Source organism: Rhinolophus hipposideros (genome assembly GCF_964194185.1).
Source record: "Rhinolophus hipposideros genome assembly, chromosome: 25".
NCBI lineage: Eukaryota > Metazoa > Chordata > Mammalia > Chiroptera > Rhinolophidae > Rhinolophus > Rhinolophus hipposideros.
In genome coordinates this window covers 27,440,652-27,456,842 of record NC_138071.1, presented here as the reverse complement: position 1 = coordinate 27,456,842, position 16,191 = coordinate 27,440,652, and the positions used below count along the sequence as shown (strand labels likewise).

At 39.1% G+C, this 16,191-nt stretch overlaps 1 protein-coding gene across 5 annotated transcripts in view; it reads right to left on the bottom strand.

Annotated features, from left to right (window-relative positions):
- The window catches only part of GALNT11 (polypeptide N-acetylgalactosaminyltransferase 11), a 48,934-nt gene that overhangs the window by 12,315 nt on the left and 20,428 nt on the right, over nt 1–16,191 (bottom strand). For all 5 annotated transcript variants that reach the window (XM_081038099.1, XM_081038095.1, XM_081038098.1 and 2 more), the window contains exons 2-6: nt 12,826–13,158; nt 6,640–6,763; nt 5,258–5,424; nt 3,110–3,235; nt 466–715 (exon numbers count right to left, since the gene is read on the bottom strand). In XM_081038099.1, coding sequence (XP_080894225.1) covers nt 466–715; nt 3,110–3,235; nt 5,258–5,424; nt 6,640–6,763; nt 12,826–13,120 — 962 coding nt within the window. In that variant the 5' untranslated portion in view covers nt 13,121–13,158. The remainder of the gene's footprint in view (nt 1–465; nt 716–3,109; nt 3,236–5,257; nt 5,425–6,639; nt 6,764–12,825; nt 13,159–16,191) is intronic.

Below are 16,191 nucleotides of genomic sequence, written 5' to 3'. Positions count from 1 at the left end.
CACTGAAAATATTTATAATGGAGAATACGGATGAGAACTGAAGTAGTTCATACACCGTGACTTAGTAACTGCACTACACAGTAGGAACCCATCCTAAAAATCCTGATTGTAGAAAAAGCTTAGGTATCAAGTGTTCTTCACAGCACCATTCAAACTAGCAGAGACCTGACGGTGAAAATGACCCATGCTATACATGGCACGTGGCATAAACAGGGCACACGGCACGCCCACGACCCTGCCTGCCTGCCTCACTAAGCTACAAATCTGGGAGGGATGGACAATTTCTTACTTATACATCTTCCCGTAGGACTTGGCAGAGCGCACAAAATCCATAAGCACTCAAGAATTTTCATGGACAAACAAGCCAACACTTTTGTTTTTTGCAAAGAAGGAATTATCGTTGAAACATTTTTTCCCTGCAGAAGTACTGGCGAGAATGTGTCAGATTCACGGGCGACATCTTACTTTATTGGTGCAGTGGCTCCTTCCGGCCCGCCGAGCTCAGGAAGCGGCACGAGGTCCCATTTGAAGTGCAGCCCCCAGTTGAATCCCCCCCGCACCACCGGGGACGAGCTGTAGGCCAGCGTGTCCGCACTGATGATATCGATCACGGGGCACACGACCGTCCGCCTGTCGTCCCGGATGGCAGCCAGCAAGGGCTGCAGCCACATGACGTTCACCTCACAGTGGCTGTCCAGGAACACCAGCACTTCCCCTGCGGAGGAGGCAAGCAGCGCTGCTTTCAGGACTCGTCACCACCCCCTGGTCGCCACCCCCTGCACACCCACGGCCCCGCTGCTGCTGGAGCTGGGGCTTCATCTTGACACGCTCGCTTCCCCTCCTTCCCCGCGAGCCCACAGGGAACGGAAGCAGTGAACGACACGTGAGGAGGGACCCCCCTCGCAGTGCGCAGTCACACGCGCTGAATTCAAGGCTTAGGATTCCTCTTTGGAATTCTCCTCCAACAAAGACGTGCTGGCGGGCCGCGCTGAGTTACTGAAGGCGGGGATAAAGGAAATCGTGGGAACTGCTGGGGAATGGCAGTCCCATGCCGCTCGAAACACTGTGCTGCTACAATAGATCATTACGCAGAGTTTATTTTTTCAGGTAACAATAATCTCATTTCCCCCCATTATGGTCTGCTGATCCTTGTTCACATACTTTAGGCTCTGACAGAAATGAGCCGGTTTGCGGGAAGTCACTCTCAGGCTCAGTCTGACTACGCACCATCGTACTTCATTTTGTTAAAACTGCCTTTACGTGAAAAAAGTAACATTTTTAGAGGGAAGGAAGGCCATGAAAAGATTTTCTCCTCACTGGAGCCCTGACCTCACTTGAGAATGGACAGTGGACAAACCACTGTGCCCTGCTGTGCGAAGTGACACCGGGGAGCTGCACGCCCCCTCCAGCCTCACAAGGTGCTTCCCAGACACTGGGCAGGACCACCTCACCGGCAGTGGTGCAGGACTTGCCTGCCTGACGTGGCTCTGCTGTCACTAACTGCAAGAGAATGCAGCTGGTGCTTCAAGCCATTCACGGGAAATCAACAGTGATGCGTTTCCTGGGTCAACTGTTAGAATAGTAGTAGTAATGCTACCTGATGATGAGATTCGAGTTTCTCAACCGCTCAGAATAACCATGAAGTTACCAAAACCCTCATTTCCATTCACATTTATCAAGAGGAGTTAAAAATGCAAGATAAAATCTTTATGATTTTTATTTTGCTAACAAGGGTGGGGGAATTAAAAAGGAAAGGTGGAAAATGAAAGAAAAGGAAATGAGTGCTGAATCCAAAGAAGGAGCTGCACCATCACCATGACGACAGGCACACGCTTCCCTCACTCCTGAAAGAACTGACATGCCATAGCAATGACCCAGAACTGCAGTCATGTTTCTGAGTCGCCAAGGAAAATACATTTATGCTCTCTATCCTGTAATGCAGGGAAATATATACTAAATTCAGAATTATTTCGATTACCATCACTGTAATAAAAATATCTCCACACAACTGGCCACTGTCACTGCGCCACACTCCATACCCGGCTGTCCAAAGAATTACCAAAGAGAATCTGAACTATCTGTAAAGCTTTTCAAGAGTTGGGCATGTTATTTGTATATGTTCCTCAATCGTAACAGTGCTCTTCAATCACAATTCCTGGCTAAGAGACTTCCCCATTTCTGACTGGAATAAAGTAATGGTTTAATTATTGGGCTGCGAGGGTGGCGGTTATATTTCATGTCACTATCTGACTGAACTGGCAGCTGTACCTAAAAAGTACCTTCATGACTTTTTTGGCCATATCCATGCATTACGTGCAGCATTATATTTTTAAACAAATTCATTTAAATTTATTTTAAAAGGAAAATTTTTTATAAAGATCATAAATGAAAATCAGGATCTCCAACTTTACATGGCGGTAACAATAAAAATTCAGTGGAATCAATATAATGTAACTGAAGACTAGCCAGATATACTTTCAGAACATTCTGAATTTGATACCTGAGTTTTCTTTTTAAAAGAGATCACTATATGATGGAAAGGTTTTAAAGATTTGGTAGTGCCAATGGGGACTTTCTCCTTGATGGAATCAGAAGGAGTAAGAGGAAATTTTAAAGGGAATACCTTTATAGGTATGTAAATGAATTTTTAATACTGTATCCCTTTACCCAACTAAAACCATGATGTGTATCACCAGTGGTACACATTCGTACTGGAAGTATTACTGGCATAATTCAAATCAGTTTGGGTACATATAGTTTAAATTTTGAATTTAGAAAAAGATCGAAGTTCAGTTGCATTTTGGTTTTGACTCTTCCGCTCCTGTGAGTGAACAACATAAACCTATCTGCGGGGAGCCATTAGCAAGGGCCATGAAGAAAACAGGCCAGTGAGGCCTCAAGAGCTCACGTTCGTGGACTCTGTGCTTTGTGGCAGCAGGGCTACAGTTGTGTAAAGGCCTTTCCCAAACCAAACAAGCCTCATCTCTCTCCTGCTGGCATGTCCATTCCAAACACCACTTCCCACGACCTCCGCAGAATCAGGACAGGCTCCAAGGACAGAGGCCTCAGCACTCGACACCTGCCCAGAAAACCCAGTGGGAAGTTCTACCTGTGGCGTGGGCTGCTCCAATCATTCTTCCTCGAATCAGTCCCTCCCGCTTTGTATTTCTTATTACTTTAATTTTTCCAGGGAGAAGTTTTTGGGCAAATTCATCTAGTTCTCCTTTCAAATCATCTGAAAATAAAGAGGCCCATAATTATTCACAGCACGTGAGGCACATACAAAGGACATTTTATAGCTACTCTAAAGTTGTATCTGGCATTTGCAACAACAAATTATCAAGTAAATATTATAGAATCTTCTTGTGCTTTATTTTAAAAGAGGACTGTAGGTTGCCATGTGAGAGGAAAAAAGGAAAGAAATGAAGGGTGAGAGTTGGAATCTAGCCACGAGGAAATCATTACCTTATAGACTTATTTGTATTTCGATAGCAACAAGCATGATGCTTTGCATAAACAATGTCTGAAATGAACATCTTGAGTGAATGAATGTTCAGCTGGCTGCATATAAATCAGACTTAAAACAAAGTAAATGGGATATAAATATCTTTTGTTTCAAAATAATTTATCAAGTCTTACTCCAGTTCAGAATAAGTGAGAAACAACTTCTGTTGCCCCTACCAAAAATATAATAGCAGCAGTAAACATGTCCTTTTATTAGTTTAGCACCTCCCAAGGGCACTAAATACTTTTTATAAACTTTATCTCATTTACCTTTAAGCTTCATAATAACTTCAAAGATCATATAAAAAGTAATTCTTTCCATAGTTAGTATATAACCATTGTAAATTCTCACGAATTTTCCCTTTTAGATAAAATATACACAAAGTGAAAACCAAAACCAAGTTGACAAAAAAACAAACAAACCCAGCACCATAAATTCTAGAATCTAGTATTTAGCTAAACTTTTGTTTGGCCCAGACTCAAATTCTTAACTTTTTTTTTAATCATCCATTGCTGAAATTATGTTTTCTATTAACGTTTCTAAATTTTCTCCTGTGAGGTTTTAATATTTACCAGCATTTAAGGATTTCACTCCCACTGGTCCCAGTATATATTTCCTCACTTTGTATACTTAAGTGCTGTTATAACAATTCTGTTGTTGATACAAGAGGTGCTTAATAAACACCTGAGTCGTGGAAAAACGTGACTGGCATTACAATGCATCAGTGTATCTCCGCAGCTTACTATAATGAAAAGAGCAGAAGGCTTGGAGCTATGTGGACCCGGCGTCTAATTTCAACTCTAGCACTGAACAACTATGGAATCTTGAGCAAATTACTTACTATTTCCTCTGTGACATGGGGATACAACCTATCGCACGTGGTTGAGAAGAACTGAATGAGTAGCACAGTTAAAAAGCTCTCTATCCCCACACATGCACGTGAAATCATTCTTAGGAAGTCTGTGTCGAATTAAAGAAAGGTGTATAAAATATGTACCGATTCATACAAATGGCATCCGAGATCACCTAAAAGCTATCAGAATGTAATCCACTTTTAACTGGGGACAGTCCAGTGTTAGCAGACTTACTAGATAAACATAAGCCAAGGAACTATGCCAAGTGAGAAAAACTGATCTCAAAAGGTCACACACTGTATGATTCTGTGCCTACAACATTCTTGAAATGACAAAATCACAGAGAATAGGTTTGCCAGAGATTATGGATGGTGGGTGTGACTATAAAGGGGTAGGATGAGGGAGACCTTGGGGGGTAATGGAGCAAGGTCTGTAAGCTGATTACAGTGGTGGCTACAGGAATCTACTCACGCGACAAAGTGACCCAGAACTGTACACACACTCTGTACCAAGTCCAGCCCGTGCTTCATACTGTACTGTAATTATGTAAGATGTAACCAGTGGAGAAAACTGGGTGAAGGGGTGCATGGGACCTCTTTGTAACTTACTGTGAATCTGTAGTTATTTCGAAATAAGATTGTTATTTTAAAAGCTAATAAGCCAAGGGAAACATTTCCAGAGCCAAATGTGGGTAGCACCATTTGTGAACAGATTACAAAGGTAATACAGTTTCTTCAAAACGACTCTATGAGCGGTGGCCAGGCATTTGTTTGTGGCTGGCTCCCCTGCAGTTGCATGCGTCTGGGTCCCCTCACGCACTACGTGCTGAGCGGTCAGCTCTGCGGCTGCTGTCAACACAACGAGCCTAACCCCGCACGGGCAGTTACACAGCCCTTACCGAAGTCACTGTCATCGTCCACGAGGAGGATTTCGTGGAGCAGCCGGGCCGGCGTGCGGTCCAGGACACTCTGCACGGTGCGCAGCAGCGCAGACAGGGCTTCGTTGTAGAAACAAATAACCACACTAGCGACCGGCAGGTCCCTCGGGTATGTCTTGTCTTTACATCTGTAAAGACGAACACGAGGAAAATTCCCACTTTTTCAAAGACTCAAATGTTTTAAGTTATTCACTAAACATTAACTGCTACCTTGTTCAGCCTTTTCCTTACATTATAGTTTTTTTAAAAAGCATTTAAGAAAACGATGTGGTTTCTTACTCAAGAGTTTTTTCAGGTCTACATTTTAAAAACTTGAATTTTTTTTTATTTTTTTTTTGTACATAGGTTACATAAAATCACTGCAAGTTTTTTAATGCAACCTTAGTATGCTGGCGTTCCCAATAACAAATATAAAATTTGTATTTGAAAATGTTTTTTGCCCAATAATAGAAATTGATTGGAGTAAACTATGATACATAGATCAAGATAATGGAGGAGCTTCCAGGCAACTACTATGTGGCGTTACACAACAGCAGTACAAAACCACGGCTGTGAAGACTAAATCCAGACGTCCCTGTTCTCCTGCGTGGCAGACAGCGCCTTCTGATGCCGGGGCCCGCCTATCCTCCGGCCAAACCGAACTGTTCCGGTCCCACTGACGAACCACACAGCTTCAGGCCTCGATCTGGCCCCTGCTTCCCTGCGTCACTGCTCAGTCCTCACCCTCTGTGAAGCCTTCCCTGGCCATTCTGGTTTGGGGGGCCCCGATTTCACCCTCATTCTAATGCTACTACAATTTCTTGTTTCCTTATTTACCTCCCCCGCTGGACTCTAAGCCCGGTGAACCCAGAAATGTCTTATTCTGTGTATTTCCAGGGCCTACTACAATGTCTAGCTAACGGAAGGTGCTCAAGAAAGTCTGTGAAATGACTGACGGACCAACCATATGAATGAAAAGCCTTTTGAAGAAACAAAAATAGTGAAAACAAAAAAGTGAGAAGATGAGTAAAATTCTTCACTGATTTTAATCCTTTTCGCCATGAATCTAATAAACATTTTAAACAAACTTATGCTCAGAAGGCTATTTAATTTTATGCCGTTAGCACCTCCCTCTTTTTCCCCACGATTTTAAATTTTAAAAGACAGCAAACTCTAGAACTTTGCTCGTACCACCTCAGATCACATGGCATCACGTGTAACGAGTGGAAATCAGCCCTAAGTTTTCTAGCATCCTGAATGACAAAGCCTAACTGAAAGTATCAGTGCCACCCTCATGACTTACTACACGGGTATGAAAGGACTGTGTTACTAAAACGATTAGCAGAAAGCAATAAGGAGCATACGCTGCGTTCCTCGTATCGGGCACGTCTCTATGGGAGCCCAAGCGGTTGCTAATAAGCATATTGAAGGCATGCTTCTGATACCCCAAGTCTCTCAACTCCTGATCACGTTCATTAAAAATCATACCTGCAAGAGAGGGAAGTTACAGTCAGTGCATGAAGTCTGCAAAGGATTACTACAATTACTGTTACGATACTGTGATCTTAAGAAAAGCTGGACTTTGACCTCAACCACGTAATTGCCATGTTTCTCAAATCCAGGTTGTCTCCATTTTCAAAAAAATAAACTCAAGTTAAAGTCAAACTTTTATCAGTCCAGCTCAAAAGGCAAGTGTACCTTAACCATAAATGACACCTTCTCGTAGTCATAATCTTAAGAATATTTTCAAGGGAAGAACTTACCTCTGACCAAGAAAAGACTTGATGAGTTTTTTTTCCATAAACGCAATAATTATAGAACCCATATAGACCTCAACAGGTCCCAAGTACAGACAAGATTTTATATAAACCCACCCTCCAAAAAAGACTTGCTAAATCTTTCTACGATGTCATCGGTTCCAGGCTCAATCTGCATCGTAGCCAAGAAAGTCCTCCACAGAGCTAATCAAATGCCTGCAACCTAACCTCCTTGCTGTGGCATTCTGGCTGAAATCCTTCCTTTACCTAGAATGAGTGTCCTTTTGCTTTCTCCCTCCCATGTCAAGCCCTTGGACTCTCCTGAAAGAATGATTCCCTTACAGCAGCACTTCCCAAAGTCTGGTCATGGAAAACTAATTCCACTGGACATTAATAAATGGTAAAAAGAAAAAAAATTCCGTGGTCAAATAATTCAGGGAAACACTGGGTTTTAAAAGTAGAATCGGTTTTTGTTTGTTTTTTAATGGCAGGACACCTCCGATGCTTTACAGTGGTGACTGTTTCGTGGATACCCAGTCGTGCGGGGATGGGCTACGGAACGCAGCGTTCCCCTCATTTACCTGACCACACGACTGCATCCTCAGATCCACTCTGGGAAACACTACCTCTTCATCTGCATTCTCTCTGCTACTTTTAAAGCCGGACTACATCCTTTTTAAAATTCTATTAGCATTTCACACAAGAATGGAAACTCCATGAGAACAGAGACTTTGGTTAGGTTTAAAATGAAATAAAACTGCTTGATACCCAGCACGTAGCAGCGCCTTGCACAAATTAGATTCTCAAAAAACACTCCTGGACTCAACAAGTATCAAAAGAGGATTATCTCATATGAATACAGAAGAAATTATTTCTAATATAGACTTCTTGGTAAAAAATTAGTCCATATTAAAAAATCATTTTATGTCCATCAACAGATGAATGGATAAGAAAATGTGATATATATATATATATATATATATAGTGAGATACACACACACACACACAATGGAATATCATTCAGCCATAATAAAGAAGGAAATCCTGCCATTTTTGACAACTTAGATGAATCTTGAGGGCATTATCCCAAGTGAAATCAGAGGAAGAAAATACTGTTATACTGTATATGGAATAGATTTGTGGCTGCCAGAGGTGGGAAGAGGGATGGAGGCAAACTGGGTAAAATTCATCTAAAGGTACAGCTTTCCAATTACGCAAGAAAGTCTGGGATGTGATGTCTAGCATGGCGACTACAGTTAAGAGCACCGTATCATGCACGTGTATTTGAAAATTGCTGAGAGTAGATGTTAGGAGTTCTCACACACATATATGGAATCATATGTTGTATACCCTAAAGCAATATAACGTTATGTCAATTATATCAATAAAATTGGGGGTTAAAAGATCACTTCAGTTTAGTTTTCTCCCTCCCCTGCACAAATAAAATTACAGCCAAATTTCAATTAATTAACATGCCAGAGGAGCTGTTTCAATTAATTTTATAATTAACTGTAGATTAAATCAGAACATCTATGTTTGATTTTAAATTTGTTGATCTTTCTAAAAAGTACTTTATTATGGGTTCTTTCCCAATTGTTTAATGATAACACTCTATTCAGAAATATACTTTTAACTATTACTACCATACTAATTTATATGAATTCCTTCTAAACTTTTCTTTGTAAGAAATCTAGTAGGTTGTTTTTTTTCTTTCATTTTTAGACTATGGTAAAATGTACAGACATAAAATTTACCATCCTTGGCACTCAGTACATTCGCCATGGTGTACAACCAGCCCGACTGGCCAGCTGCAGGATATTGTCACCCCAGAAGGAAACCTGTGCCCATTCATGCGGTCACACCCCATTCTTCCCTCTTCCAGCCCCATAACCGTTAATCTGCTTTCTGTCTCTTTGAATTGGCCTATTCTGGACATTTTGTATAAAGTTAATCACACAATATTTGACCTTTTGTGTCCTGCTTCCTTCACTTGCATTGTTTTCAAGATTCACCCATGTTGTAGCATAGATCATAACTTCATTCCTTTTTATGCCTGAGTCATGTTCCATTGTACAGAGAGACCACATCTGATTTGTCCTTTCATACCAGTCGATGGACATTTGGATTGTCTCCTCCTTTTGTCTATTGAGAATAATGCTGCTATGATAATTTGTATACAAATTTTTGTTTGAACACCTATTTGCAGTTCTTTTGGGTATATACCCAGGAGTGGGATTGCTAGGTCGAATGGTAATTCTGTGTTTATTTACTGAGGAACCAAATGTACAGTGGCTGCACCATTTCACATTCATACCAGCAATGTATGAGGGTTCCAATTTCTCCACATCCTCACCAATACCTGTTACTTTCCTTTTTAAAAAAATTATAACCATCCTATTGACTGTAAAATGGCATCTCACTGGTTTTGGTTGCATTTCTGTAATAACTAATTATGTTGAACATCTTTTCCTGTGCTTATTGGCTGTCTTCTCTGGAGAAATGTTTATCAAATCCTTTTCCCATTTTCAAGTTGGGCTATTTGTCTTTTTATCGTTGAGTTGTAAGAGTTCTTTACATATTCTGGATAATGAACCTCTGTTAGATATGGCTTGCAAACATTTTCTCCCATTCTGTGGGTTGTCTTTGATGTACAAAAGTTTTAAATTTATTTTCTTTTATTGCTTGTATTTTTAGTGTCATATCTAAGAAACTATTGTCAAATCATGAAGGTTTATCCCTATGATTTCTTCTAAGGGTTTTATGATATTAACTCTTACATTTACGTTTTTGGTCCACTTTGAATTAACTTTTCTGTCTGATCGGAGGTTAAGGATCCAACTTCATTTCTTTGCATGTGGGCATCTAATTGTCCCAGTGCCATTTGTTGAATAGACTATTCTTTCCCATTAAATGGTCTTGGCACCCTTTTTGAAAATCAACTGACCACAGAGGTCATAGGGTTTATTTCGGGACTGTCAGTCTATCCACTGATCTGTCTGTCCTTATGCCAGTACCACATTGTTCTGCTTACTTGCAACTTTGCAGGAACTCCTAAAATCAGGAAGTGTGACTCCTCTTTGTTCTTTTCTAAGATTGTTTTGGCTATTCAGAGCCCCTTGCAATTTGTGGACAAAAAAAAATGGGTTCTATGGAAAGTAACCTCACAGAGCAATCAGGTCATCAGTTCTAACTGGGCAGATCATGGTGGGTAGTCATGTCCCAAGCATGTAACTTCTTTACTAAAAGGCTTATTTTTGCCTTAAGCAGCCCTGTCCATTGGTTTTGTGCATCTAGGGTAGCACACATTTGAAATGCCCCCTTTCAGATCCCCAAGAGAGCACATAATCTTATTAACTATTCTGTAATCCCATCCCCGAGTTACTCCAACCTTCCCGTAATCTTTCTTACATACCCTCCTTAATTTCTAATTCATAAGAGGAACTGCCAGCTGTTATTCTCAGAAGTATTTTTCTCACTCTGTTGAGATCTTGTCTCCGGGTGTATCCTCTTTTGGGCTCAAATAAATTTTTATAAAAATTCTCTACAGGTTTGGACATTTCTGATGTCGAGAAATTCCATATTAATTTTAGAATCAGCTTTTCCATCTTTTCAATAAAGGCCATGGGGATTTTGATAAAGTTTGCATTCAATCTGTGGATTGTTTTGGGTAGTACTGATATCTTAACAGTATTTTGTATTCCAATCTATAAACCTAAGATGTTTTTCCATTTATTTAGGTCTACCTTTTATTTTTTTCAGCAGTGTTTTGTAGTTTTCAGTGTATAAATCTTGCACCTCCTTAGTTAAACTTATTCCTATTTTTTTTTTTTGATAGTATTGTAAATGGAACTGTTCTCTTAATTTTGCTTCCAGAGTATTCATTATTAGTGGTTTTTGTGTGTTGATCTTGTATCCTGCAACTTTGCTGAATTCATTCATTAGCTATAACAGGTTTTTTTTATGTATTTTTTTGTGTGTTTTTTAGAAAGACTTTAGTTGTTCAGTTAGGCAACATGAGTTTGTCACTTTTAGCTACAATTCTCTCACTACTTCTTTCAAAGGCAAATACAAAGTCCATTCAAAATGGTAAATCCAATATTCCTTCTTCATAAAAGTTTTCCCAAAATAACTGAATAAAAACAACTAGAAAATTTCCCATTAATGTTCTTAAAATGTCTCAATAGCTATTTGAAAAAGATTAGAAGGTGTACTTTATGAAAACTGAAGTATTAGCTTCTGTTTCCTTATACTATAATTTTAAGTACTTTTGACTTCATGTATTAGAAAACCACTAAGTCCTAGAAACTGATTTTATTTCTGTGAAACTAGGATCAAGTGAAAAAAAGTTTTAATATTTCCTTTATAATCTATGGATCTTTCAAGCTCTCAAAATCTCTCACTATATGCTTTTACTTCCACATTACTTATTATTTCATGCTTCCATGACAAGATCAAAGTTCTCTTTTTTTTAGTTTTAAAGAAAACCAATGTGGACGAAAAAGGGGCCACATACTAAGCCTGACAAGCTCAGGCGAGGCCAGCATGGCGGGCCCTACAAAATCAGAGACCGAAAGTAACCACATAGGATGGTCTGAAAAGTAAAAACTAACTAAAAGCAGATCACAGCAGGTAGTAACGTCCAAAGGTCAGTCTTTAAGTGAGCCTGAGCCTGTCATCTTTTTGCATCTGAGATAACATATTCTTGGAATGTCAGTCATCTCCTTTTCAAGACCCCTGAGGGCACACCCAATGCACCAGAGCAGGAGACCCCAGAACTCCTCATTGTTATCTTGTTCCCTGAATACCATCTCTTAAGTGTTGTAAATGTTAATTATTAATTGTCCTGTGCCCACCAATGTAAAATAAGTATGTGTCTCTCCCTTTCACTTTTTATCTAGTACCAGATTTTCCCCACTTTGTTTTCTGCCCCCTTAATCTACACCAATGGATTTATGTCTCCTCCTTTGACTCTAATGTATAAAATAAGCTGTAAAACTGCCATTCTCTGGAGCATTTCCTCAATTTATTGCGATTTTGCCTTCTGGCAATTGTGGTCATTTTGGCTCAAATAAACTCATAAAAATTCCCGACAGGTTTGGATGTTTTTTACATGAATACCAAAATGGCTCATTTATCCCTTAATGTTTGCTAAAACCAGTATTCTAGAATTGTAATATTCAAAGACACATACAGTAGATTCTTGTTACCAAATTGAACAGAATATAATTTCTGAAGAAAAAGTCCCCATTTTATACTCAGATTTTATAAACTCCTACATTTAGGAAACATATTCCAGAACCTCAATAATCTTATAAGTAGAAATATTAGCTATAAGTAATCTCAACTTATTTCTACACCCAGTGGTTTATGTTGTTTTAATTAGCTCTGTGACTTTCAAAATATGTTAGAGTCAAGTGCTCTTTCAACCATTTCTTTCCCTTATTAAATAATGATAGCAATTAAAATTTCCCCAATAGGTTCCACTGTCTTTCCAGCCACTTAATTGTCATTGTTTTTCTACTCTGGACCTTAGTAGTTTCTCCCAAATCCTCATAAAATACTGAAGTCAGAATTGGACATACTACAACATAACTCCCCACCGAGTCTCCAAAAATTATAAGGACCTCAGCTAAGTCATGAACAAAATAAATCAGTGGGGAAAAATGACACATTTCTAATCTCATGATTAGATTTAAAGAATAATTAAAAAATAAATGATTTAAAGAATAATTAAACTAACTTACAATGATTAAACATTTTGACATGCTGCTAGCAAAACTTAAGTACACTTACCCAATTCAGAAGAGAATTTCAAGTTGCCTTTTTCTGTATCTTCGATATGATTATCTATCACATCATCAATTTTGTTTGCTTTGAACTGTGATTCTAATATTCGACTTGGCCCTCGAGTGAAACGGGGATAGAATTTTTTGGGGAATGGTCCATGGGGCCCAGACCCCTTGATGGGCACATTCTTAAGTGGCTGAGTCACTTCACTGAAGTTGAAATAAACAAAAAGCAAAACCGTCCAGGTAGCAGATGTAAAAAGGCATCCATAACAAAAATATCGAACTGTGATGCTTCCCATTATAGACCTAGCATAGCTGAAGGGCCATTTTCAGTTTCCTGAAAGAGAAGGACAGATGTGTCAGACACTTCCGGACACCTGGAAATCATCCACCAAGTTCACAGTCACTATTTCCCAAACCACCACGTTGGATCTATTTACTCAAGACCCCTAGATCTACCATTAACAACGATTAAGAAAGAAGACGTACGGATAGCACTGAATTAAAAATGAAAGGGTTCAATAATTAAAACCACCAGCCAAGGCGTTAGTGCTCAGAAAACCAATGGCAGCAAAACAGCTGACTTATTCATTTACCCCTGTTAATGGATAGTGCTTCACCTTTGTTCTGGATTGCTTTCCGTTTGGTAAATTTTTTCATGTTCTAACTTTTAATGTGGAAAATACAAGTACTACATGTGTCATGCTGGTACACCTAAGGTCCCTTCCAATTGTAAAATTGTAAGACTTTCTTAACCCAAGGATCTTAAAATATGTTATGAAAATAAGCAACTTAAAAATAGCTGCTTAAGGAATAGCAAACAGTACGAAGCAAAAAGACTTTCTTGTGTAGATGCTGAACTCATTATTTATTTGCACAGATTAAATTTTCAGCAGTTGGTTTTGTTTGGATGTTTTAATTTCTTAAGCAATTAAGAGCTGTTACTTTATTAAATAACAGGCATCTGATTGCTTTGCACTTTCTTCAGATTTAGGTGTTAACTTCTTGACCTGTCTGAAAACTGAGTGCCTTTGTTGCTTCTGAAGATTGTTGTGATTAATTATATAAATGACCTGATTTTGTAAGTTTCTCTTGTTTTTATAGGTTCCTTAATTTAGTATAATGATTCACTACATAAAAAAATATTCTCTAAAGAATCTCATAATATGGCTTGAGGAAAATAACAATATTTACCTGATAGGCCTATTGAGATTAATAGTGTAATACATTTTTCAGTCCAGAAACAAGGCGTCTTGCTATGGAGCTCTCATGGAGAGGAGCCAGGGGTGTTCTGTGAAGAATCTGGACAGAGCTGCCCAGATCCTTCGGATGCGGTCAGGAGGAGAAAGCTTTCATTTTGCCCTTATGTGCTAGGAGCCAAGACTGAACCTAAGATCATGCGGTGGCAAAAATGGAAAGTAATCTCCTGTTTTTATCAAGCCCTTTATTTGTGCAATTGGACAGTGAGAGCCTGCTGTTTCCTTGTACCTTTTCTAGTAATAAGTTTGGCTATTGTTCTACCTGGTTCTCTGACTGGTTTGAACTGAGGTAGACACGACCTCCATGCATACATTGCAAGCATTACGGTCGTGCGTGGCTCAAACAGGATAGCAATACAGTTGTTTAGAAATTGCCAGCATTCTGCAAGCATACCGATAGCTGTATTAGTGATTTTTTTCATTAATTTCAACAAATATTTATTAAGTGTTTGCTATGTGCCGGGTTTTGTTAAAAGCTCAGGGGATACTGCAGGAAATAGAACAGACAAAAGCTCTTGCTCTGATGAAACTTACATTCTAGTAGCGGAAGATGGGCGATGAATAATCAACGTAACGGATAAGGAATTATGTAGTATGTAAGAAAGTGGGTAAGTTGCACACAGTTGAGAAGATGTGCTAGTGTTTGGTGGTTGAGTTGCAGTTTTAAATAAGGAAGTCTAGATAGAACCTCACTGAGAAGGTGATATTTGAGCAAAGACTCAGCAGAGGTGAAGTTAGCTAGTATGACAGTATTCTAGGCGGAGGAAAGAACTGATGCATAATTCCAAAGTAGGAGTATGATTGACACATAATTGACTAATAAGTAGTAATATGGCATCCTTGTCTTGTTCCTTATTTTCCAAAAAATGATTTTATCATTTTGCCATTATCATTTTTGCTGTAAGATTTTTGAAGATGTTCTTTGTCAGGTTAAGGATTTCCCTATTCCTAGTTTGCTAAGAATTGGGTTGAATTTTAATAAATTCTTTGTCTCTACTAATCAAACTATATATTTCCCTTAATATTTTTAAGGTAGTGGATTATAGTAGTAGGTTTTCAAATATTGAACCAGTCTTGTATTCTTGAAGCAAATACAACTTGTTCATGATGTATTTGTTTTTAGTTTTTTTCCCTTTCCCCTTCTTCCGCCCCGCGCCCCCCATCCGGTTCAAGCCGTTGTTTCTCAGTCTAGTTGTGTAGGACACAGCTCTCTGGCCCATGCTGGTCTTATGAGCCTGGGGCAGTCTGTCGCCAGCCCGCAGCAGCCCACGCCAACCTCCAGCTGCTCACGGCTCACAGGCTCTAGGGAGAGCCTGTTGTTCACAGTCTTCCCTGTACAGGGCACAGCTCACTGGCCCATGTGGGAATCAAACCAGCGACCTTGGCGTGTTAGGAGCACCGCCCTCCAATCACCTGAGCCACTGGGCCAGCCCCATGATGTATTTGGTTTTTAAAATGCTGGTTTCAGTTTTAAGGTTTTCTTTAAGATTTCTGTAATCTCTCTGAGCTTGTCTTTAATATTTCTTCCGTATGCTGTCCTTGTTTTGATATCAGGGTGATAATAGTCTCAGAAAGTGAAGGGAATGTTTCCTCTTTTTCTGTTCTTTGGAGGCAGTCATACAAAACAGAAATCATCTGTTCCTCAAATGGCTGATAGGACTCACTGGTAAAATCTAGAAATGTTTTTGCAATGATTTAATATTCAAAAGGATTATAAAGCCATCCAGGTTTCCTGATTTTCTGATTACTGTTGTGCATTTATATTATAGGATTTTATCCATTTCACCTAAGTTTATGAATAATACTTTTATTATTAAGCTACATCTATATTTATGCCCCCTTTTTCTTTTTCAGTATTTCTGCTTTCTTCTTCTTGATTAGTCTTGCCCGTGCTTTATTGAGCTTTTAAAGAACCAATTTTATGCTTTTGTTATCTTGTTTCATCTTCATTTTCTATTAAATCTGAGTTGTTATTGTTTCCTTCTTTTGTTGGGTTTATTCAGTTATTTTTTTTCTAAATTCATAGTTTGTGGTTTGTGTTTTCTAGTACTAGCATACTAGGCTATAAATTTGGGTGTTGGAGGTTTTGAAAAGTAGTTAGTTTTGAATGT